Raw genomic sequence first — 24,741 nt, 5'->3', positions numbered from 1 at the left:
AAGGCAATGCTGAGCAGAGGCCCATCACAGAACAAGGAGGGAAATTTTGGAGAAGTCAATACACAACATTCAAATTAGTTTCTTGTTTACTGCACCACACTGTTGCAAAACATCAAAAATAAAGAGGACAGATTTAAAATACACAGTGAACGTCATTATTACAAAGAAAAGTCTGACACAACAGCCACTCAAATCAATAGAAAACATTTCCCTGGCTCTCCCTGGGGGCAGGATCGAGCCTATACAAAGCAAACAGTTTCCTAATAACAAGGAAGGTCTAGATGTAAGTCCTTTGATGACCAATTATGTATTCAAAGATATGTCCATAATCACTGGGCTGGCAGGGATGATTAGGATGGACTTTAAGCAGAGATAAGTCTCACTTTAAAACAGTCTGCTGCAGCATATTACAATATATCCTGAAAAGCCACAAATGTAAACAAACACTACCAAAAGACACAGTAAATTGAAAATACCTTTCGCCCCCTTCTTCATCCCTTTTTATAGCTCTCATAAATCTTTTAGTAAATAAGTAAATCACAGAGGTACCAAAGGAACTGGCAAACTAAGAGGTAGTTTATGTAACAAAGCATCTCTGTCTGCGAGCTCCTCTCGCTGCTGTGGGAGCACTGGAGATCTGGAACAGGAGGTGCTGTGCCAACCTCCCTGCTCTGGTCCCAGGAACCCAGGGAAAATGCAGGCACAGGACTGTTTGGCCACATCAGCTGATCTGAAAGCCACACAGGTACTCAGAAAACATGCCCTGTACTCCTCACCTTCCCCAAGCAACAACTCTCTGGTTGCTTTTTGGTCCCCTGATCACCGTGCAGTCAACAGAGGTGTTGATCTGAATAAAGTTTTCATCTTGATAATTTAAGACTCTGTTCATATAATCTTGGCTTTATGAACATGTATGTAGTGTGTGAAGTGTACCTGAATAGCCTGGTATAACTGGAAAGCAAACTGCTGCTGCCGTTTGGTCGGGATGCAGCAGGATCAGAACCCTCCCCGTGAGCTCTGTGTGGTGAGTGCTCCTCTCTGTGCACAAATCAGCCTCCCTTCGAGGCCTCACAACAACAAAAATTTGGCATCTGCTCAAGGAGTGTACTTCTCCTAATGAGCTTACAAAATGCTCCTGGTCTGTGCTGTGTTGGCACACCAGGGACAGTGTGCTCAGTCAGACACGTTTGAGAGTTTGAAGTAGCAGCAACTCCTGTGATCTTGGTATGTTTGAATAGAATAATAATGCATGTCTTACTATCTCTTCTAACAAGAACCCAAGAGAAACCCAAACCTAATTACAGATCCATCATTAAAGTGCTCTACATAGACTGCTGCCTATCAGCTGGACTCTTGCAATTCACTGGAGCCTCAGGACAAGATTCTGGTAGGTTTTCCTTTCACTTTCCCAGGAATGATGTTTCTTCACGTAGTCTTTGGCCCTCATTATAATTTCTTTTTCCATAATGGGGTCATTCATCAAACTCTTGGACAGCACAACAAACTCCTAAAAAAGATAAAGAAAATAATAAATTAAAAGTTCCTTGAAAAAATTCTAATGATACTGAAATACCTGGTACCTGTATCTTGATTTTGGCAAAGCACTTCCAAGTGTGAGCCAATATATGAAGCTGTTCAAAGTCATTTTTCAAGATCAAATGCCATAATTTCTTTATAAAGAATGATCAATAAATAATTATTTTATTATTTTACACAGCCCAGCAACTAAGACAATTTAAGACAATCCCAAGGATGTTAAGACAAAGGAGCAACGAATTTAATGACACAAAAACTGTTTGCCTACCCACATGTCAGAAAACCAGGCTGGTTATAAATTAATCACCTGGTCTGCATGGAGGATAATTGGCATCAGATGTTTGATCTCAGCTCAGCTACACTTAGAGCTCATTGCTACTGTGAAATCTTCAGTTAATTTTATGGTAAGACCGAAGAACTCACTACAGAAACATGGTCACAGTGTAAAGATCAGAGCAGGTATGAAGCAGCAAGTTCTTCTGGAGGGGCTGCACCTGGGCAGTGACAGATCCAGCAGGGTAAGCTCAACAAATTCCCCCCCAAAAAGCTATATATTTCCTTTAACTTCACTGGGCAAAATACTAGAGCTCACAGGTTACAACTATTTCTTTGTCTGCTCCTCTGCCACTCTCAGTTCTCGGGGAAGAGAAACTGTGAACTTCAAACATGTGAAAGGAGATTTGATGTCTGAATTAATCTATTCTGAGCAGCTGGACTAATTTTCTACCAAGAGACAACTTCCAATGCTTCAGCTTGATTACAAATGTGCTCAGATCTGTGCAAAATAGTGCCTTGGTTCAGCTCAGAAAAGCAGACAGCCTTTGTGTCAGTGGAAAATTAAGATAATGCATTACTACACAACTGGTAGTGAAGATCAGTGCATAGGGACATGGGGGACAAAAGGGAAGGGAGAAAGAGATACATTATTTACACAATCTGTCAGCTGTAAAAGGAAATATCAGAGATAAGATAGGAGTTCATAACAAACACTAGGTTAAGTACCAAGCTATACTTGAAAACCTAAATACACAGTGTATGCATATCTACACAGATATAAAACCTTTGGTGAGCACAGAATCAATTTTGCTGTTGCAATGCCACTGATGGCTATACATAAAACATAAGTGTAATGTGACCCCTGGGAAACACTGATACAGGAAATCATGTTGAACATGGGACAATCACTGCTTTGACTCTCCCTGACAAGACAAACTGTCAGTAAAAGCATCACTGCCATGAAGTTTAAATCGTCAGAGATGCAGAGCAGTTCTGCTGAAAGGTTCATAACCAGGTAATAGAATAAGGAGATTTTCATACAGGCATGGTAACAATAACCTCTTACTGTACCTAAAGTCAGGGCTGCTTGTAATCTTTGCTGTGGCCACAGAGCACTGGGAGAGCAGCCTCTGGAATAGCCACAGTGTCCAGCCTGCTTTCCATCCACACCTGCCTTGCACGTGCTGGTTTAACTGGGGTGTTCAGTCCCTTACTGGGAACCTCTGGGGTCCCACGAGGGGGTTTTGTGAGACAGGAGAGGCTGGTCTGGGGAGCACCTGAGGCTGTGTGTGTCAGACACTGCAGACACAGCTACTCCAGCTTCAGACACATCCCTCCCCTTCCTCCACAGCTGCCAAGAATACAGAACAGGGAAGGTGGGAAAGTCTTACATGACTTATGCTAGCTTCATCCAATTGCCTGTATAATCACAGTAATAAATACTGTTCACACTGAACTACATTCCAACTGTAATTTTATGCTCCTGTGGAGGATTTTATTTAAAGTAATGTTTAAAACTAATTTATGTAAATTACCTAAGAACAGAAGCAGCAATGTAACATTTCTTGACAGGTAGTCCTATTAGCATTTTTTAAAATGTGGATATAGAGGACAAAAACTTGGAAACATGTAAATGATAGAAGAAATGAGATCCTTATTCATAGTTACAATACTTAAGGCTGGGAATAATTTCAAGAAAAAATGCCAAACTAAGTCCAAAGCATAAAATCTGAGATAGTGAAGGAGAGAGAGAGAAAAAGCAAATGGAAAAATACCAGGAGACAGAGAATAAGGACTTCTCAGCTTTATCCCTACTCCTTCTACTAATCCAATGTGACCACCTACAAGTCACTTGCAATCTGACTGGAAGCCAATGGGAAGATTCACTGTGACTTATCTGGGTTTTCCCTCGTACCCTTGGAGCAGCTGGCTGAGCTTGTTTTCAGGTTTGCATGCTCAGCTTTACACAGCAATAACTTCATTTTTCAGGTGTCTCCCTTAACTACAAGTGACTTGCATTTCAGTTGCAGTTTTGTGGTGAGTCTGAGGAATGGGCAGACATTCAGAACTCTGAGCTCTTCCAGAAAATCCAGCATTTCATTGTGCTCTTCTATGATATATAAAGTAATGACAGGGAGGCAACGTGTCTCTATCAGCTGTTGTGCTGTGCAAGTGATATTTGCACAAATATTTATGCACTCCCATATTTTGCTGTAGATGTGAAACGAGCTTCAGTTTTGCTGCAAGAGGGGCAAAATGCCCGAATTTCTTTTCAATTATCAAACACAAGGGTATGCACTTCAGCAGCCAAAATTAAGGAGGAGATATGCACACTAACTTACTACTTAGGGGCCACCAATATTTCTAATAAGTCTTTTATTCACATACAGAAATGGGTATAATTAATATACATGTGACAGCAAAACACAGTGTAAAAGTTGAGCCTTGGTAGTTAGGCACAACTCAGAAAAATCTGGGAGAGGATCATCTTTTGTACATCCAGAACTGCTCTTACATCTGCCCTTTTCATGGGAAGTACTCCACCACAAACACAGGCATTTTCCAACAGCAACCTCCATAATACAGTTTTCTCCAGGTAAATTGACCAGTCATCCTTAAAGAAAATGTCAGCTTCTCCATATAGTAACTACAATAAATTCTGTATAATATTTTGCAGAGACACAGAAATACAGGTATCCAGGAGATAAAGCTGGAAAATGAGTGCACTGAGTAAAAAGAATGAATAATTCTTCAATTACCACGAGAGCTGCACCGGTGCCGCAGCTCACACATAATGTAAGATGCATGGTTAATATATTATTTATATAATGAAAGTAAGTCTGCAATTAAACCATTTCATATCAGCTTCGGCAGATAAAAGAACATGATTTTTAAACAACAGAGAATCACCCCAGGGAAGGCAAACTCCAGGTGTAAATCCAGAACAGTGACAGATCTACCTGGTGGCAGGCAGAGCTCGGGAGGAGCTGGTCCATCTGTGCACTGCACAGGGCAAAGGGCCAGTGTGTCTGGGGGAGGCTGAACAGTGAGTGCTGGCACTGCCAGAAATTGAAAATTAGTCTATTCAGTGAGAAGATTCAAAGCTCTAAAACTTGGGCTTGAAGCCCTGGTGGAAATGGCACTGCCCCATGTTTGGCAGAGGGAACCAATGTACCTCCAGTGTATTGCTGCCTGCCCCCAGTCGAGCTGGGGTTCCCTTTTACCACTTCAAAAGTTGTCTCTGCTAACATCAGTGTGTCCCTCTCTCAATCTCTGTTCATGCTTGGCCCCTCTCTTATTGGCTTTGAAGTTTATTTACCTCCTTCTGTTTATTTAGGTCCTTCTGCGAGCTTTTACAGACATTGAACATCTAATTTAACTTAGGATGCTGAATAACTCTTTGTGTCATCCCTTTTAACATGGTTTTGCATTATTTATTGCCCTATTCTTATCTCTCACTTATTTTTTATTTCAAGTTCCATTAACTCAGTGTCAAATATTCCATAAACTTGCAAATTCAAGTAGCAGCAGGATCAAACCATGATTTAAAAGTAACATGCACAGTAATGTTCACAAATAATGGAGTGTAAAGGACAAAACATTCCATAGCTTTCACTGTCACATGGATTATTTCCATCTCAGTGTTGGCTTCAGTGACTGGCAAGGCTTTTGCTATTTCCAGTCAAATGCAAATGGTTAACCACGACTACAGTTAGACCCAACATTTCCTGCTTTCCTGCAGGCCACAAAAGCTCACTTCCAGCAAGAAGGAAAGAAGAAAGCCAACAGCACTCACCATTTAAAACAATTCTCATTGCATAATGGTCAATTAATATCCCTCTGATTTAGCTTTCAAAAGATAACAGGCACAATTGCTCAGATCTAAGCGAGCCAGTTTTGTAAAGCTTTCCCTCCTCAGATCAGAAACAACTTGAAAATAAGCACTGCTTTCTACTCTTGAGCTGTGATCCACCTCTATCTTCACAACCAGAAAGGATCCACCAAACCAGGCAAAGAAGATTTCTTTTCTAGTCTTTGGTGGTCCAGATTTTTCAAGCCAGAGACAGACATTCCCCAGCACCTGGACACAGTTCTAACCTCTCTGTGTAGTTAAAGGCATTTCCCTCACCAACCTGATGCATTTGGAGGCACAGAAGAAAAGAGGCTTAAGATGTCAAAGTAATCAGAGTAACTAAACCAAAAAAAAAACTTCTTACCAGATCACGTTTTCCAATCCCCATTCAGTCAGAGGGAATCTTCCAAGGCAGTCCAAGTGCCATGGGCAGAGCCTTCCTTCTCCCAACAATTAAAATGTGTGGCAGAATTCAACACTGTAAGTTTTCTGACTTAATTGCATTTCTTTGATCTCATATAACTTTTAACCTCTGACGGGCTGTGTGCAGTGGTTTAAAAAACTGCATTGGATATGGTTTGGGGAGATAAGGAACAAGAGTAAATGGCTACTTTATCTTTAAAACCATGAGTGATGATGATTGGCATTCGGAGCTCATCTCTGCAAAGAAGAAAGTTTTTCAACAACTCTACGGTGGGATTGGGGCATTATCCTTCAAACAAATATTTTCCTGACCCATTTGCAAACTTTGCTGGTTTATAGACCATTTGACAGCAATGAAGGTATTTTATTAACTGAGATACAATTGCTGTTCCCCAGAGGAAGCAGGGGTATTCCTTTCCCCTCCCAGACTCTGCTGATTCCAGCACAAATATTACCTAGGAGTGTGCTAGTTCATGTGGTAATGCAAGTTACCATCTTCACCCAAAAGAGCTTCTGTGGGCTGCTGAGGCAGAATAACAGCCAAAAGGGGGTCAACAAGGGGGGTTCTGATCTTTGGCCTTGCACAGTGCAGAGATGGGAGCTCGGGCAGAAGGGGTTTATAGAAACTAAGATTACAGAAACTAAGACACATTTACAGCCTGTGACTCTAGTTCTGATATCAAACACAGTCCTTCAGTCCTTAGCCATTTGTACAGAGTCACTGATGTCACTGGGACTACTCCTGTGCTTGAAAGGGCACTTTCCTCTGCGTGAAATATAGAGCATATTTTCAATTGATCTTGAATTCCAAATAAACACGTGGAATGTGGGATGCTTGGAGATCACAGAAGAGCTGCTTACAAGAACGTATGATGAAGTTAATTGGGTCTGGTATGAATAATGTATTTGAATTCCAAGCCAAATGCAGCCAACATGTTGAGGGAAACAACAGAATGTCCCAGCATCAATATCAGGAGAGCTCTCAGTCTGTGTTCAACAGGATCATATGTCCTGGAAGTTTTGAAGGAGCATATGGGAGTCAATGGATTTTTTCAAGGAATACATGTACAAATATTTTATAAATAGCTTTACATTTCAGCCTTTCCACTAGCCTGGAAGTACCCCATTTCCAAAGGATATTGCAAGAAGTGGGAACATTTCCACAACAAAATAAATACCAGAAGTTATCAAAGAAATCTTTTTTTTTTTTTGTAAAAATCATTGGAAACATGGAATATTGCAGAAACAAACAAACAAACAAATAAACAAAACCAGCACTGCAAGAATTTTTCTTTCAAGAAAAACCTCCAAAATTAACCAAGAGGATCCATCTTCCTGGAACACAACTTAATAGGATGCATTAATCACACACTCCACAAAGTAAATAAATATGATACGTTTTCTACTTTGCAAAATCATCAAGTGGACTATTCTAGTACGTTTTTTTTAATCTTGACTTGGATAAAATACTGAGGGAATCTGTGTCTGAACATCGTCTTCCACAGCATATATGAATATGTAACAGCAAACCCCAGTGCAGGAAAACACAGTGAAATGAAAATTTCCAGCATTTAAATATGGGTAGTGTTCCCTCTCTCCCAGCTCTTATTTATCTCCACAGAAACTTCGTCTTAACACTTTACTTAATTTTCATGATTAATTTTTCTGACTGAGCAATATCTTGCACCTAAGGATGCATTATATTAGCTGCTAGAAATTACAGAAAAAATATTATCTAAAACTTCAGGCTCCTCGGCCTCTTCTGGTGAGCTACAGCTTGTCTGACACGAGTTTGCATTTCATTTATTACTTGAAAGGAAAAAAACAACAAACCCAGAGCATCTCTTCCAGAGGTTTGGTTATGGAACCTTCAAGCTCCAGTGCAACAAGTTGCTGGCAGGTCTGAGCAGCACAAACCTTCAGCAAGGCTGACACCTAGTCCGAGTTCACTGAACTGCAAATGAAGGAGAGGCAGCAGAGCTTCAGAAAGGCAGACTGACATCCAGGATTTGGGAGAGAATCTGAGGAAAAACTGCTGAGAGGAAAAGTCAAGTGTCCAGACAGGCAGAAAATAAACCTCACCTTTGGAAGGGCGAGGTCTAAGGATTCTTTGCTTTCTTACCTGGGGATTTGAAAACAGCAGGCCTGTTTCCTTATGTTTTATTATTGCTGCATTCCCTGGAATGTTCCTTGCCAGCACTGGAACGTCTAAATCCATTGCCTAGGGGAATATAAAAGAAAGAAACAGCAGTTTGTAAGGATTCAGGGATTTTGAGGTGCTAATGGAAGCAATTTTAAAATGAAAAGCAGAAACAACAAATCAAACTTCTTTCCCATCTCTCCAATTTTTTAACTGAAAAGTACCACGTCTAAGGTGATCTCCTATATAGAACTTCTTTGAAACATTTTGTTTATGTCAGTCTTGTAGCTTTGAGCATATTATCAGAAGCAATCAATACAGGAAATCAATGCATAGCTGATTCTTCAGGTATTCTTTTCCACCTCAAAATATGCCGTTTGTTTCCCACTGGAAGCCATGAACATATGGCATGCTTGAGGAGGATAAAATTAAAGTTCAGCTCAAAGGTTGTCAGTGTAACTCCTTCCCTTATTGAGCATTTATGAGAAGATTAGTTCATAGCACAAAAACAAGTGAAGTATCTGTTCTCTTGTTTCACTAAAACACATTTTTCACAGATTTTCTAGAACACGCAGAATTCCAGAGATGTGGGCAGTTCACCAACAGTGAAGGGGATCCTGGAAGTCACTTGGCACTTTCCTCTCCATTCTGATTCCTATGGGTCATACAGGGCTCTGGAAAAAGCTTTTCTTTTGAGATCATCTGTCACTACAACCTTCCTTGGACTTTGAGCATTCAGGGACTGCAGGGAAGGACGCAGAGATGCAGCAGCTGAGTGAACTGCACTGAGGAGAGGACAGGTTATGCTTTCAGAACACTTTATGTTTTCAGAACATATGATCTACAAAGCCACTGGTGTGGGACTCCTCAAAGACCAGGGAATACACCTGAGGAAAGTACTTGTATGTGTGCATGGATAAAGAAAGGAAAGGAAGTGTGGGGTCTCAACATGCAGCATTTCAAGCTGCCTGCAGAATCAGCATCCATTCCAAGCCAGGGAACCATTCCCAAGAGACCTAATGCCTGGCCACTTGAGAAAATACAGCTGAGATTTTGAAGTACCTTGTGTGCAAACCCTGGCCCCTCAGCTCTTGTTACTCATGCATATCCTGATGTGAAGCTTTAATTACTATTGATGAATTGGGAAGTCTTGAGATGCACTGACTGTAAAAGCAGAAATATTCTTATTGTACAATTATCACAGTGTCAAATGAGAAAGAAATTCACTCCCCCAAATCTTCAATCTGTCTCATACTGGTTCCATGTCACTCCAGAGTGAATGCATTTTTAATTGCTGTCATTACACTCCTGGATAAAGAGCAATTTTGCTTCAGTCTACAGAGCAAGAAAACAAAATTCCAAGGAGAAAATGATGCTTTTGTATAGCTTGGACAAACCTGAAGACAAAAATATCCTGGCTGATAATGGACAGGACCAATTATGTTTTGAACAGGGAGGGGCTGCTGGGATGTAGCAACATATTTTAAATATCCAAGAAAAACACTGTTTAAATCACCACTGCAGATGTATTTACTCTGGACATAGCAATTCTACAGTCCTTCTGTAAATCACCACTGCAGATGTATTTACTCTGGACATAGCAATTCTACAGTCCTTCTGGCACAAACATCTGCTTTGCAGCAGTTAGCTCTAAAAATAATAATAATCCTTAATGATATAACCTGTTCTACACTTTGTATCAGAAACTACTGGATTAGCTGGAGGTAATTCAGAGAGATTCAAGAATTGAACATAAAGCAGAATAAATTAGAAATACAAAAAAACTACAGACTAGATTCTGCATTTATCTGACTGAAGCTGTTGAGATACAACTTTTTTTAAAAAAATAAATTAAAATGTCATTTTGGTGAGAGGAAATACAGGGGGAAGGGGAAGAGGAAGGGGAACTGTACCTAAAGGTGAGGTTGCTGGCACAGCATTGCTGTACTGCAGGTTAGATTGGGCTGTAGCACACAGTTAAAAATTGTCTCAAGACATATTCATTTGCTTCTGGTTTTGAAAGCTACACTGCTGATGATTGACTGAAGTTGAACAGTAAATTTATATTTCATTTTCTGTAATTTCTGAACTCTAAAAGGAAAGACATTTGTTCTGTCTCATGGACGTGCAGGGTAGTAACTGCTACACGAGAAAACTTTCAGGTCCCAAAACACACAGGTACCAATGAATTATAGCTACTGAAAGACAGAACAGATGGCCAAATACTTTGGATGCTGGGCTGCCTTTACACCAGCTAGCCTTAAACAAATGGATTGGGCTGTAAATAATTACTGCATGAAGTGGCTTAGAATTTAATTTAGATACTTAGTCTATTTTTAAGCAGTAAAAAGAATCATTTGCATTGTTGAAAATATGTATAATTTACTGACCTAAGCTCCAGAAATAATAGCATAAAATAACATTTCAGTCCATTGCCCATCTGTTTTGTTCCATTATTCTGACTGCAAATGTGTTTTACTGCTATTGCAGAAGGATGCAGGGTGTAAATTTTAGCTGGGGAAGCTTGTTACCCAATAAGCACATCCAGGCAGCAGAATAAGGCTTAGAGAGTAAAGACAGGGTTTATTTACTACTTTGTCTTCTGGACTGGCCCTCATTTCCTTCCTTCTGGCCTCTGCACCTTTTAGTTGGCTCTTCAATTTTACTGCTTTACAATGTGCCTTCATTTTTATTTTTTTATTTTTATAATTTGCCATGGCTTTTATTCCAAACTATGTACTTTTATTCCAACCTGTACTTCACATGTTGTCCAAGACTGGATTTTGCCTCAGAGCAGAAATTTTTCTTTAATTAGTTTCTTTTTGGTAAAAGCATAACAATCTAATGATTGTTACAGCAGTTGCAATACTCCTGAGAGCACAGAAAAAGTGCTCCAGTGAAATGGTGCTGGAATCTAAACCTTTTTCTATCCAGTTACATAGGGAACATATAAATCTTTCCCTTTTCACCACCATGTGCCCAGAAATGTGCAAAACTCCTGAGCTCTCTGAGGAAGGGATGTATTTTTAATGTTTGCTATAATGTTTGTTTTCTCTTCTTCAAATGCCAAACAGAAAATGGATCAGTTATGGCAAAATCTCTGACATATCAGTACGAGCTGACAAAATAATTAGTTATGGCTTTTAGTTCTTTCATACCTTAAGGCAGGTTGAAATAGATATGATTATATATTTATCTAATTTATCTATTATATATTTATCTCATACTAAAATACTGTTTACAGATTCATGACCTTGTTAAATGTGGAGCTTTGAAGAGAATGAAAGTTGCATTTCCAAAGTCAAGCCTTTTATCTCCAGCCTAGGACCAGGAGATTTTTATACATAGTTTTCTGGCTCATTATTTAACAAGATCTTAGCAGATGGTCCTTTCTGTTGCTGGGCATCTCAAGAAAAAAACTTCACTTTATTAGATTGACACTTCCTCTGAGAGAGAGATTTTTACAGCAGAGTGTTTTATAAGCAGGGCATCAAATCCCACTGTCCCACTGCCTAGTGAACAGACACAAATCCCAAACCATTATAACTTTAGCAGCAGAATTCAAACAGGTCTGAGGGGCTAAAAAGCTCCAAGTATTTTCTCAAGAGATAACTAAAGAGCTAATTCTGCTTGGAGAAGATCTGACTCAGCTGGAACTGGGGCTGCTGTCTCACCAAATCTGTGCCATGACTGTTGGACTTTCCTTCCTAAAATGGAAGGTGCCAGTTTGCCCCTGTAACTCATTTATTTGCCAGCTTTTGTTATCCCTGTTCCATGACTTCCAGGATGAACTCCCAGTTAGGAGTTAACAGCTCAGAGATTAACTTTGTTTTTAGCAAAGGTAGTTTCTTCAGCAGAATTAAATCTATTAATAATAAGACTAGCCTAGGAGGTGAAATGCACAGCTACACGTGAGATAAAAACCCAAGTAATCTATTATATACACATAAAATACCTATAAATAATATAAATAAATTCAGCATGAAAAAATAAAAGTAATACTTCTTGATGATTCGTCCTAATAAATACTTTTTTCTGATGTAAGAAAAACATCAAAATGCAGGAAGCTAACTGCAAATGTATATAAAGGCATCCTGCAGAGAATGCCTTTTGCTAAAACAGTTTTGTAATTCCAAGAGAAAGAAGACAAATATAACATCAAGTGCTTAGTGTTCTGTCTGTGTAGTAATTTTCCGTTGTTTTTTGGGGTGCTTTGTTTGTTTGGTTTGGTTTGGGGGGAGCTTTTGTTTGTTTGTTTTTGTTTTTTATATGTCTGGGTATGAATTGGGAATAAATGACTCGAGGTAACTGTGAGGTGGAACCTTAAAGGAACAGCTTTCCCACCAGTGATGGTATCTGACTATTGAATAGCCCTCATAGGATAACTGAATAGTTCAGCCACAGAGAGGAGGGCCCCAATAAAAGTTCCCTTGCTGATTTAGTCTTATAGTTATCAGATTCCAAAGTTGGAAGAATTGCAACTGCAAAAGAGGAGAGCAAAACCCGATGATTCCTGAAGCAGCTCAGCATCACTTGTGAGGTAAACTGGCATTATCTTTTGGCTCTGAGTTACCACCTATTGTTAAGACACTGAACTTACAAAATTGCTCCCTCTCCTGATAAAAGCTAAGAAAAGTGCCTTTTAACTGCTCAGATCTGATGGGAAAATTTGGAGGAAAAACTATACCAATTGTCCTGTCAGCCCTGAGTTTGCATAACAATTTGTATCAGACCCAGCACATTTGCACTTTTGCTGCAGATGCTGCATCTCTTCAGGCTTTCTGGTTTGCTTTATTCCCCCTCTTTAACTCACTGGAAACAAATCAGGTTGATTTTGGTGTTCTGTGAGAATTCCTGAGGGGAACAGGTAACTGGGGAGGACGAGGTGACAATTCCTTAACTTCTTCTTCTCCTAGTCACTGGCTCAGTCGTGCCCTGTGTTGGTAACTCCATTTCACCTCAACTACCAAACACACAAAGTTTGTCTCACCTGCCACGCTGGGAAGTTTGGAAATGTCACAGTCTAGAAATTACTGTTATAGAGTCCTGTTGCTGTGAAAGAGCATCTGCTTCCAGCTCTGAGCCACTGGCATTTAAGAAAGGAAATACAGACTTGCTATCTTACCATCCTCTGGCTTTCCTAATTCTTACAGTGCTCACTCAGTTCCTACTTAGGAAGACTTTCAGCTGTGTGGAAGAAAAGCATGCTGGAAATGCAACTTAGAAACAGAAACAGGAGATTCATTAATACAAGCAATGGAATTGTTTCTGTGATCTGAGATTATGATGAACCAACATTCAGCATTCACCAAAATACATGGAATAGTAAAAGGCCCAAAGAACTTCCACTTTAAGTACACTTATTATTTTCTGAGAAAACATTTAACACTAAGTAGTGCCCTACTTTGACAGGTATGAAATAAAACTGGTTATTAATTTTCAATACTGATGGCAAAAAAATTAACTGAGCATGTCATTCATTAATCATTTTGGAATTAAAAACCAAATACAGCTCTTAGATTGCTTTTTGAAAGGATGGAAAAATAAATGGAAGTCCATTCTAGCAACATTATAAGGAAGTGGATGTTGAATCAAGCATAGTGACAACCCCAGTAAATCAGAATGATTTCTACATCTCAGGTCTGTATTGTTAATTTAACAGGATTGATAAAATTACATTCTGCCCTTTAAAAACAAATAGACAAAGCATAAAAAACTGTCAGTCAAAGGGAAGAAAATGTTAATTGCTAACACTTGCAAAAAGAAATATTTTAGTTTTGTCTTCACTACCTTTGAAACGGGCATAAAATGTTGACTCACATTTCCAGTGACAAAAGAAGATTTCAGATTCACTGTAACCTCACGAATAACCTCACAACTAAGGTGCAGTTACCTCCAGAATTGCAGCAGACATCCCTTCTGAAGTGGAGCTGTTCACCAGGGCAAAGCACCTTTTCACAGCAGCGTGGAGATCATCCTGTGGCAGCTCCTGTAACAAATGGACTCCGGGTGCCCTGGAAACCAAATGCACAGGGGCAGGACCCCTCCTGAGAGCGGGCTCTGACAGTCTGGTACTCACACAGCGAGTTGTGTGTGTGTGTTCATTTGGACAGACACAACTTTAAAAGCTGGGCAGCCAACTGCTTCCCTTCAGCAAACAGGAGGTTTAATATTAACTTCTTACCTTTTCACTTTTTCCTTAACTTCCCTTGTGAAAAGCGGATCCACCTGGAAAGGAGCACACACGGAGGAACACGGCACCGTTTTAAGGACTGTGTTTGAAATACCCGGAAAAGAAAAATAAATTCGAGCACATCTTTTAACTCAGATATTTAAAGGGGTGAATGTGCCGAGGTTTAAAATCACACCACAGACCTGGAACTGGGTGGTTACGTTTGAGTCTTCAAACCAACCCTCTGGTGAGTGAGTGACACGTGGAATGCCCAGCCCAGCCCAGCGTGGATTGACACCTCCCCTCTGCACCTTTGGGTGACTCCTCAGCTCAGCTTTGGGCTGCTGCTGGCAGGGAGAGTCTGTCTGTCTGTCTGTCTGTCTGTCTGTCTCCCCTGACATCCCTCTGGCTGCTGTTCCAACCAGAGCTGGATCTATTTAACACGAGTGACTGTTCTCAGATGACTCTGACAACTCACTGATGTGCCAAGTGACTGTCCCACTGTGCAAGGAGTAAGAAATGAGAGGAAGGGAAGGAACCTTCCAGGCTTTAGTTAACTCAGGAAGCAATCTGGATGTAAACTGAGACAATGTTATAACAATAAATGCTATGCCATGACAGAAACAGTTGTTTGGAAACTAATAAACACGGAATTCTAAAACACAGTAAAACATTAAAAAGTTGTCTAAGCTGGGCAATTAACTCCAGTAGGTTTATTTACAAAGCTTAACTACGTCTGCTATTTTCATTTAACATGATTAAAAGAAACAAACAGAACTTGAAAATCCTTAAGTAGACATGAAGAAGGAAACTAGACTTTATTAAGGCTGACTGATTATATTAGAGTAATATATGTTAGCTTGCAGCAGTTGTAAGACTGGGAACGACTTTTTTTTAAATATATGTTAATATTTTGGGTTTGGTTGGCTTTTTTTTTCCAGATTATGAGACAGACAGCACTCACAAAGCATTTTAGAAAACTCTTTTGGTAAAAAGCCAGAATTTATTTTATAACTATGATTGTGTATTTTGAACATGAGATTAATTATTTCAAGAAAACGGGGCTTCCTAAATTAACAGATTCAAGTGAATCACTTGCACTAAGGAATGATTTCCCACTGAATACAAAAAATAAAAGGCTTGCATAACAGCTTCAAAAAGTATTTTTGGTAACAGCAGGGGAAAAAACTCAGGTGCCCTTTCCTGAAGCACTACCTGATCCTGGCAGCAGAGTATGGATCTATAGATGCACAGAGTAAACCAGTATGTCCTGTCACAGGTTCCTTGGATATTTCATAGTGAACTTCACAATTGCTATTTCTATCTAAATGTATTTTCAGCTTTTCCCCCAAAGTTCCATTTTGATGCTGAGTTCCTCTCATGAGGAACTCCACTCTATTTCCATTAAAATCGATGGAGCACTTGCAAGTGATTTGAGGAGCAGTGGGATTTGGTCTTTTGTTCTTGTACCTTTAGAAGGATCAGAAAAACTACAGCCTGTGACTCATAAAATTTGTATGACATTAATTCCTATTCTGTCTCCTTCAGTGGAAGCCAAGAAGTTGCCATCTGCCTCACAGACAGAGCAATCCTTTAAGCTGTATTCTTCTATTGGTAAATATTCCAAGAATCCTGGCCTGAGTATGAGAATTCAGTTAAAATATGACTTTCAGGACGGGTGTAGCGACGACTTGGAGAAGTGATCCCCCTGAGCTGCATTTAGGAATTTGAGGGGGCACAGTTACCTAACCACAGGCTCAATATAACAGCAATTAGATACAACATAAGCTGTTCAGCAAGTTGGAAAAGCACTCAGAAGATGTGAACACTTTCCAAAGCCAAGTGGCTATGGCAGGATGCCGAGGAACTCAGCACAGGCTCTGAAAAAGCTACTGAAAAGAATTTTATTTCCACCCAGTTTGTCTCCCTCATCCATTTTTTCTACAGGGAGCGTTTGTTGCCACATTTTATTTTGTTAGCAGGCAAACATGATCATCAGTTACCTATAGCATTTGTTAAAACATCATCAATCCAGAGGCACAGCCTTCAGAGAGCTGCAAATTTCATCAGTTTATCAGAGATCAGAGGAAAGCAGCTCCCGTTGTATGAGCAGTTCCCATCAGAACAGATGAGATAAGATGACACATGGAAAGGGAGTGGGCACACAGCAGGAAACCACACTGAACAGGTCCAGATATGCCAGTAAGGAAGTTTTACTCTGCTGACAGGCAAAGAAACATCTGAGGTGTGTTTGACAGTGCAGGAAGTCCCAGATCAAAGGCTGCACGAAGATGAAGGGGCCTCTTAAGCACAGAGCCTCCCATGATCAAAACCCAGCAAATCTTTTATAAATACACAGCATTCAAATGCTGCCATATAAAAATTAGCTCAGACAGAAATAATGGACCAGGAACATCTTCTTTGTAATGCTGGGACTCTAGACTTTGAAGGCAAAATCAGGTCTTAGTACATTGAAAGTTCTGTCAGAATATTGCCCAGAGTAGTAAGAGTGAAGAGTTTGAGGAACCTGTTACATATTCAAGACAGAGAGGAAGCATTTGCTCAGTTTCTTGGGTTTGTGAGGTTTTGGCAACATCACTGTGCAAGGAATCACCTTTTCTCACAGCAGCAGGTGACCCCACACTACAATGTTTATCTGATTGATTGTTGAAAAGGCTCAACAAGACCAAGCTTCCCCTAGAACTGCAAACACAACCTGCCTGCAGCAAATGCACCTTCAAAAACAGCACATCCTTGTCAACACCCTAAACACAGCCATTCTACATCATCTTTTCCCTATACTAAATGCTTCAGGAAATTCAGTGTCTTCTGGTTTAATGTGTATTTTGCAATTTGGAACGATTGACAACAAAAAAAACCAGTTTTAATTCAGCCGAAACAATTCGGCAACTAGGACTTAAATTAACAAAACTTCAGGTCTAAAAGAAAAATAAATAACCTTTTTAAGAAATACTGGAACAGCTCATTTTATTATTTCTAGCAAAGGGTTAGAGGAGTTGTCAGCTAAATGGTAGCATTAGCTCTTACCTGTTAAAAAATGTCTCAGTGAGTAGGACACTTATTCAGGATGGAGCTGGCAGAATTTCATATTCCTCAGCAGGATAAGGAATTTGAAATCATAACTTTGTCTCCTGTCTGATCTTCCTAATTACTGTGCTCTAGGATATTCTGGAGCAGGGAATTAGACTTTCTCTAGTGGCTTAGTTTAGTTAACAACTGTTTTATTTTAAAACCAGCCCAGAGAACATACAGTAGGTTGAGACGGGCTACATCCCTCCATCTGTGGAGGCACTTATTCACCTAGAACTGCCCCAACAGGCATGGAAACAGGTTGGACAGAAGAAAAATAGCTATCAGTGGAAAGGAGTATCATTGCAAACACAGCAATGTTCTGTATATCTACAAGGATAGCTAAGAAATAGGCAGAGAGGGCTCTGAGGGGTCACCCAGCAGCTGAACACAAGTTTTGTGGCCTTAACTTTCTTTAAAGTTTCATAAGCTCCTATTTTTGGAATACAGAGCTGCTGAAAATTAGCTACTGTTCCAAAATTCAGTATAGAAACGACCAAAAGGAAAACTGGAAGTGAAGACAAATGCTAAAAATTTTACATTACACAGAACCCAACCCTGCAACATTACCTGGATTGCACTATTGGAGACAATCATGCATAGAAAATGCAGGAAATAATATATAATCTTATGGAAGCAAATATATAATCTTATGGAAGCCAGGCAGAAAATAGTATGTGGGCCTTTGTTCTTTCTATTCTTAATTAATATAATCTTAATGTGTGGTTTTTTAATATTCACAATAAAGATTACATGCTTCATAGATAATGGCACTGATTTTCTTAAGGTTTTTGTGGTTTGAGAAGTAACATGAATAGGAAAAGTACAGCTAAATACCAATAGAGCTGAGAAGTATTTTCATCCTTTAGCAATATTTTAGCACTGTGGGAGAAATATGTTTTAAAATGTTTTAAGGAGGTTCAGGCCTTGCCTGTGCACTGCCACAGGGTTATTTCTGGTAGCTTCCTGTAAAGACATCAGCTTATGGAAAAGTGAAGCAAATTTAAAAAGACGACTAAAATGTTTAAAATCCTCACTGGAGGCAGCAAGTGCATCTTTGGATTCTAAAGCACAGCTGCATTACACCTGCTCTAGATTTGCCTTCCACACCAGTTCACTTCCAAATAAGTTTGTGTATTAGCGTGGAAAAAAAGGCAGAGAGAATAAAAAGGTAAAAATATCTTTTAAGAATAAAATCCTGAGTCCCAAAATTTACAAAGAATAAAATTGGATGAGAAAACAGAAAACCAGTTCTTATTCAACTATTCAAAGTCTATTTATTTTCTTATAAAACAAACAGCTTGCAAGTTTTCAGGCTCATGTGAATCAGAGATGAGACTTATACAGAAAGAACACATTACCCAGATGAAACAGTGAAGCTTTTAGTACCCTTGGAGCATCACTGAGAGTTTGTTTCATGTGACACAGATGCTTCCTCAGACCTTTTCCACTGGTTAAATGATGGCTACAGGCTGCCTTTTCAAGCACTGATTTCCTTCTCAAAGGTCCTGCAATTAGTTTTGTAAGTTTAGCATAAAGCAAACTTGTTGCCCTTGACACAGGCAACATCCCAGAAGCAGAAGAAGCAGGACAGAGACACCAACTTTGAGATTATTCTGAGATGTGGATGTATAAGAACAGCTCAGTTCACCCCAGTCTTCAGTGCACTGAGATTCCACCAGTTTTATTTGTCAGCTCTGTCCTCACTGTTGGGTGTCAGACAGAACCCAAACATCACTTTGCACCTGCTGACAACTGTTAATTGTGTTTGAATTGAGACTGCCAGAAATGGCATCAAAGTCTAGATGGAATGGCCCAAAGACCAATTCTCCACATGAAGGAAAGATGTAAGAACAGGGATAACGAGCACCTGAATCACCTGCACAGAAATAAACCCCCTCATTAGCAATACCTGCGAAAAAAAGTCATCAAGGTGGCAACTACTGCCTTTCAAAATATTTGATAGGCTCATTTATTAATTATTGACACTGAAATAGGCATTTCTAATATTTTATTTGCAAAAGTATGCATTTTTAGTGGCTTGTGATTGTCTGAAATCCCACAGGTATGAAAACAGAAGCCAATGTTAGAATCCAAATATTTTGACACACTCTATTTTCAGAACTTCTTTCTGTAATCAAATTAAACACTGAATGTTTTGTTCCAACAGTCTCAGAGACCATAATAGATTATTGCCACTATCAAGTCATCCGGGCACTGGAATTGCTTCCCCTTCCAGAGTTTAGACCTTTTGTGAGCTGCTAAATTTGCACCTTCTTATCTCCATGAAAGTTACAAGTCCTCTGACTTAGGTTCACTTTGGAAAGAATTATTAGGATATCTCAGATGCAAGTAAATGGAAGTATTTAGAAACAAGCATACAAGCAAAACAAAAATTACAATGACAACTTACTGCAGGTCCAATAATGCCCAGATGGACACTGGGATCCTTTCTGTGCCAATCTAAAACAGAAGAGCAACAACTTTTTTATCAATCCAAATCATTACTTCTTTAATTTAATTATTTCTCTGCAATCCCTGTAAATAGCTGCATGAATAAAGAAGAATTGGGCAAATATTGTATTACTACTGAAAAGACTGAACGTTCACCAGATTTCATGCTCAGCCCTCACATACTCCTCATAATTCAAATATTAGCATATCTGAAAGTTACTATTTAGCCTTTCTGCTTTATGTGATCTCTTATGAACTCAAGGGTTATTTAACTAAAGTCAGATATTAATTCTGAATCACTCAAGAGAACAATGCTCTGTATAATGCAGTGATTCTGGCCACTAAGCCAAACTTATTTGAATTTTTTCCTGTGTAAAGGAACAAGTGGAAGTAACTGCAACCATCACAATGACTACTCAATTATATATGAACAAGAGAAATCTGCTGCCCTTTCAGTGCCAATTACTTGAATAAACTACATTAGTTACTCAGCATCACAAGATTTTAAAGGTTTATAAAAGTAAGTTGAATAATGCAGGTTAAATTTCCAACTTGGAACACTTGAACTGTTACAGACACAAACAGAACCTGGTAAAACTTTCCCTTATGTGAGTCTGAGAAAAATTCAGCCCAGTTTACAGTGATGAGCCAGAACAATGGGTGGTACAATTTGTTTGCAACTTCAATAACATTAATTAGCACACATGCAAATCAATGTAAGAGCCACAGGACAGCAAGATAAAAAAAGTTATTTTGAAGCAGGTGATCTTTTCTTTTGTCTCCCATCAATATTGCACGTAACAGCAAAACAGTTTTCTCAGCAAACAAAACCACCAGATATTGCTTTGATTTCAATGCTCTGTTATTCCCAGCAGGATGCAAAAGACAGCAGCACAGAAATAATGTGTTGAACAGATCAATGGTTACGTAAGAATTTCTTCTTTTTTTTCAAATGTAAATATATCATGAAGTTTTCTGCAATGAATAAACCAGCTCAAACTTACAAACATAAAAGAAATGCGTCTGAACGCAGCGACAGAACAAAACTGGGTATTCAAATACCAGCACTTACCAGAAAAAACTTCTACTAAATAGAGAGGGTCTTTTACTCTTCGAAGCCCACATACCAAAAGAAACAGATGTAAACGGTCTGTATCTGCAGGAATGTCTGCAACAAATAATTTTAAAAGTCTGAATGCAGATAAAAAAGCTGAACACTCCAAACTGTTCCATGAATGAGCACATAACAGGGAATGAGCAGAAATGGGGTGGATTCTGAAAAATTGCCATTATTGTTCCCTCTGGTTCTTGCTCTTGCATCAGTCCTCAGATCATCCCAATGGAGAACATAATCTTATAGGGAGTTTATTTCCAGAGGCAAGGAATGTGCAGAACTTGGAGAAAAATCTGCTGGCTGGTATTCCTGGACACCAGATCCCAGCTTTGACTGACCTGGCAACTAAACAACTCTTTGTGTTTCTCACTATTTCTACCCATAAGTAAAATAAATGTGCATCCATACAATAACTCACCTCCTATTTCAAAGAGATTGTGAGGCTGAGGTAATCAATGGCTGCAGGGCTTAGAGCTCTGGATCCTGCACTTTTTGCTGTTAAGGATCAGGAAATGTCCCATAGTTCTCCATCCCCAATATGTCAGCACTGCTACAGAATAGTTAACTAGAAGTTAAATTATTGCAAAGCATTTATTTTTAACTAATTGCTAAGACAAAAATGAAAAGATGACTTGGGGGGGAAAAAAAACCCTCAACACGGGAGCTTTTAACATTGAAAAATCTCCCTTGCAAATACACAGCAACAACTCACAAAATAATTGTGCAGGCTATATTAGAAAAAGAAGATCTGATGTATGACATTGCAGTTGCCACTGGCTCTATGACAGCACAATTAATTTAGAAGCTACTTCTGGAGAAGGGTCACTATGTGATGAACTTTGGTAAAATGTGTTTATGATAAAACAACATAATTCAAAAATTGCTGAATGAACAGAAATGACCACGACATAATTTAATGAACACTAGAGGGGCTGAAATGTTCATATTTGATTTATTGTACTGAACAAATCAGTTTGCTGCCCTTCAGTTCACCTACTCACTGAGCTCGTGGCAAGGATGGGAGACTTGTGTTACCCAACACAGGCAGTTCTTCAAGGAGCATCAAACTGCTGCTCTTCAGCAGCAGGCAGTTTGTGGGACATCAAGGCTCTGTTTGCATGGTCAGAAAGCTACTGCTTTTAAATTTAAAATCCAGTTTAGGAACGTTTAAATTCTCCCTGTCACAGTCCTGTTCATTACTGAGTCTGCTTCATTCAACTTAAATAACTTGAATTGTCAGAAGTGTCTGCAGCAGACATAGTAAATAACATTTTACAGGTTATTGGACCAAGAAATAATTTGTAATTTATAATACACAAACATTTGGATTGAAAAAGCCATTCTTCTGGTGCAATGGGCCATTAATACTGTTTGGTTTTAAGACATGCAGCAGTGGTTTCAATTTATGACATAAACTCACACAAAACAAATTACTAAAAAGTGTTAGCAAAATTCAGACTGCATTTTAACTATCCATAAGGCAAAAATCTTCACTTTAAATTATGAACTCCCATCTGCTGGTGTTGAACTCTGGTTATTTAGGAATAAAACTTAAAGCTAATGCTGGAAGCTCAGTCAGACAGGAGCGAGAAATCAGATCTTCCTGTTGTCACATAGAGACTGCGGGATTATTTTACTCTCCAAATAACTTCTCCTTTTTATCTCTTAACATCTCTTTGTTTCTGTCTTAAAGCTTTCAGCCTTTTAATTTTATGAGATAAGGGTTTAAAGCCCTAATAGACCAGTTCTGTGCAGTCCTGACTGCCATTCTGCCCCTGTATGAAAACCTTCACCCCAAAGAGAAACAGGACACTGGTCCCACAGGCATTCAGATTTTTCCATTCCATTCCTGTGCCATTCAAAGGTACTCCTCATCAATAACAGTCTAATTTCACGTGTGATATTACCTAAAATAATATTTATTAATGCAAGAGTTGACCTCTATTATTTTGAAAAGACATTCATGACTCTCACAGCAGAGTATCCCCTTCATGATGCAATTTTACAAGCCTTACTTGTCTATCAGGAAACGTTATGCACTTTTCTCTGAAATAGCATCTCTTGGGTACACTGGACTCCAGACTGGATCCTACAAGGCATTTCTAAAAATTGTCATAAAAGGGCTAGTCAAAAAGGATTTGCCTCTGCCATTCGATGTAGAGAAGTGAGAACCTGCTGTAGTTTTATTTCATTGTCTGCTGCAGGTCTTAGCCATCACCTAATTCATTTTTGCAGGCAGACTTTCCCCACTCAGTCCACTCAAAGCACATAAACCATCCCTGAGAAGGCTGCATCACCTGCTTACAGTGCTGGGAGTTTGCTCATTCTCTGCCTACTTAAGATCAAACCTCAGCAGCGCTTGTGTAACTTGTTCACTTTCTGGTTAAATTCTCACATCAAGCTGCCCCCGCATCAGTGTTTTTTCCCACCTGTGGCTTTCTCAAGCCTTGCTCCCAACTCTGGGAAAAAAAACCAACAAACAGCCATTTGTACAAGTCTGAAATCACTTCAGTACACTTTGGTCCTCTCAAAAACACTGAACAGGGGAACATATGAAGAGAAGTGCAATAGGTGCCTTTACCAGCTATAGCCATCAGCTGGGTGAAAACTGGTTTTTGAAACAAGACATTTTTATTTCTTCCTTGAGCTTGGACAAGCCTTTCAGTACGTGACTTTTTGCTATCATTCTGCCTTTTGCTGCTTAATCTGGAACAAGATACTACCACCCTGTGTGATTCTGACATGGAAGCACATCAATATGGCACAATCTACTGATGTGCTCTTCTGATACATCCACCGTGTCACTGCCTTGTTTGACTGACAGGCGAACACCCAAAATACAAACAGATCTTTGTGTCTGTTTCTCCCTGTTTCTGTTAGTGATACAAAAGCCAAGATTTCCAACAGCACACTGTGTTTCATTATCTCTTCCCTCATGTACCTTTCTGTTTGCTTAACAAAGAAACACAAAATGGAAAGATTTCTGCATAATCCCTGATTTAAAAAAAAGAAAGAAAAAAAGGTAAAAAGACTGCATGGTAGATGTTTTCCAGCCACCCTTCAGAATCACTCTACACTAAGTGCAAGTAAAACCCTGCCACCCTAATCAACATCTCTGTCAGTGTCAAAAATAGCTGTTTAAAGTCAGTAGGAGATGCTCCTTTAAACGTGTTGTCAGTGTTTGTCTGCGGTCTGATTTTTTACGTCGGCTTCAGCTCTAAAAACCAGCCACAGCAAGCCTTGAGCCTGCTTAGCAGGTCACCAGTTTAGCAAGATGTGAGAGGTCAAAAAAGGACAGTGATTGATAGGAGTGTGCAGCCCCATTCCTCTCCTGTGCTGTCCCAGTTTGTCCCACAGGACCACAGGGATGGCCCAAAGGAACCGCGGGAGACGAAACGACAGCGATCGACGTGAGCTCCCACGGTCAGGCAGCTCCTGCCCCATGGGGGGCCAGAGGTGGTGTCCTGCTGCTCAAAATTGAAACACAGCAACCCAGCCCTGGCTCTGAAAATTTCCAAGTGCAATTGCATGACCAAAGGGTGTCCAACTGCTGTGCCAGTGGGTTTGTTGACAGCGCACAAAATATATTGGCTGGCAGATGAAATGTGATTAATGCTCGGGATTCATGTTCTCCTGCTGACACTGATTCTGAGTCATAGTGTGGCCTAGAGAAAGTTTGTCAA

General features: G+C 39.5%; 1 protein-coding gene across 3 annotated transcripts in view; it reads right to left on the bottom strand.

Moving 5' to 3' along the window:
• Positions 1–68: 68 nt before the first annotated feature.
• GLT1D1 (glycosyltransferase 1 domain containing 1) overlaps positions 69–24,741 on the bottom strand; it is a 50,062-nt gene continuing 25,389 nt past the window's right edge. For 2 of the 3 annotated variants that reach the window (XM_064675203.1, XM_064675202.1), the window contains exons 7-13: positions 21,017–21,112; positions 19,904–19,953; positions 14,413–14,456; positions 14,122–14,242; positions 8,211–8,309; positions 7,922–8,120; positions 1,394–1,507 (exon numbers count right to left, since the gene is read on the bottom strand). In XM_064675203.1, coding sequence (XP_064531273.1) covers positions 7,959–8,120; positions 8,211–8,309; positions 14,122–14,242; positions 14,413–14,456; positions 19,904–19,953; positions 21,017–21,112 — 572 coding nt within the window. In that variant the 3' untranslated portion in view covers positions 1,394–1,507; positions 7,922–7,958. Of the gene's footprint in view, positions 1,508–7,921; positions 8,121–8,210; positions 8,310–14,121; positions 14,243–14,412; positions 14,457–19,903; positions 19,954–21,016; positions 21,113–24,741 lie in introns of all 3 variants that reach the window. The other variant, XM_064675204.1, reaches the window with a different exon arrangement.

The sequence above is a fragment of the Pseudopipra pipra genome, chromosome 18 (genome assembly GCF_036250125.1).
Source record: "Pseudopipra pipra isolate bDixPip1 chromosome 18, bDixPip1.hap1, whole genome shotgun sequence".
NCBI classification, from domain to species: Eukaryota; Metazoa; Chordata; class Aves; order Passeriformes; family Pipridae; genus Pseudopipra; species Pseudopipra pipra.
The sequence above is the reverse complement of the archived record's forward strand: the minus strand, read 5'-3'. Positions and strand labels throughout refer to the sequence as shown.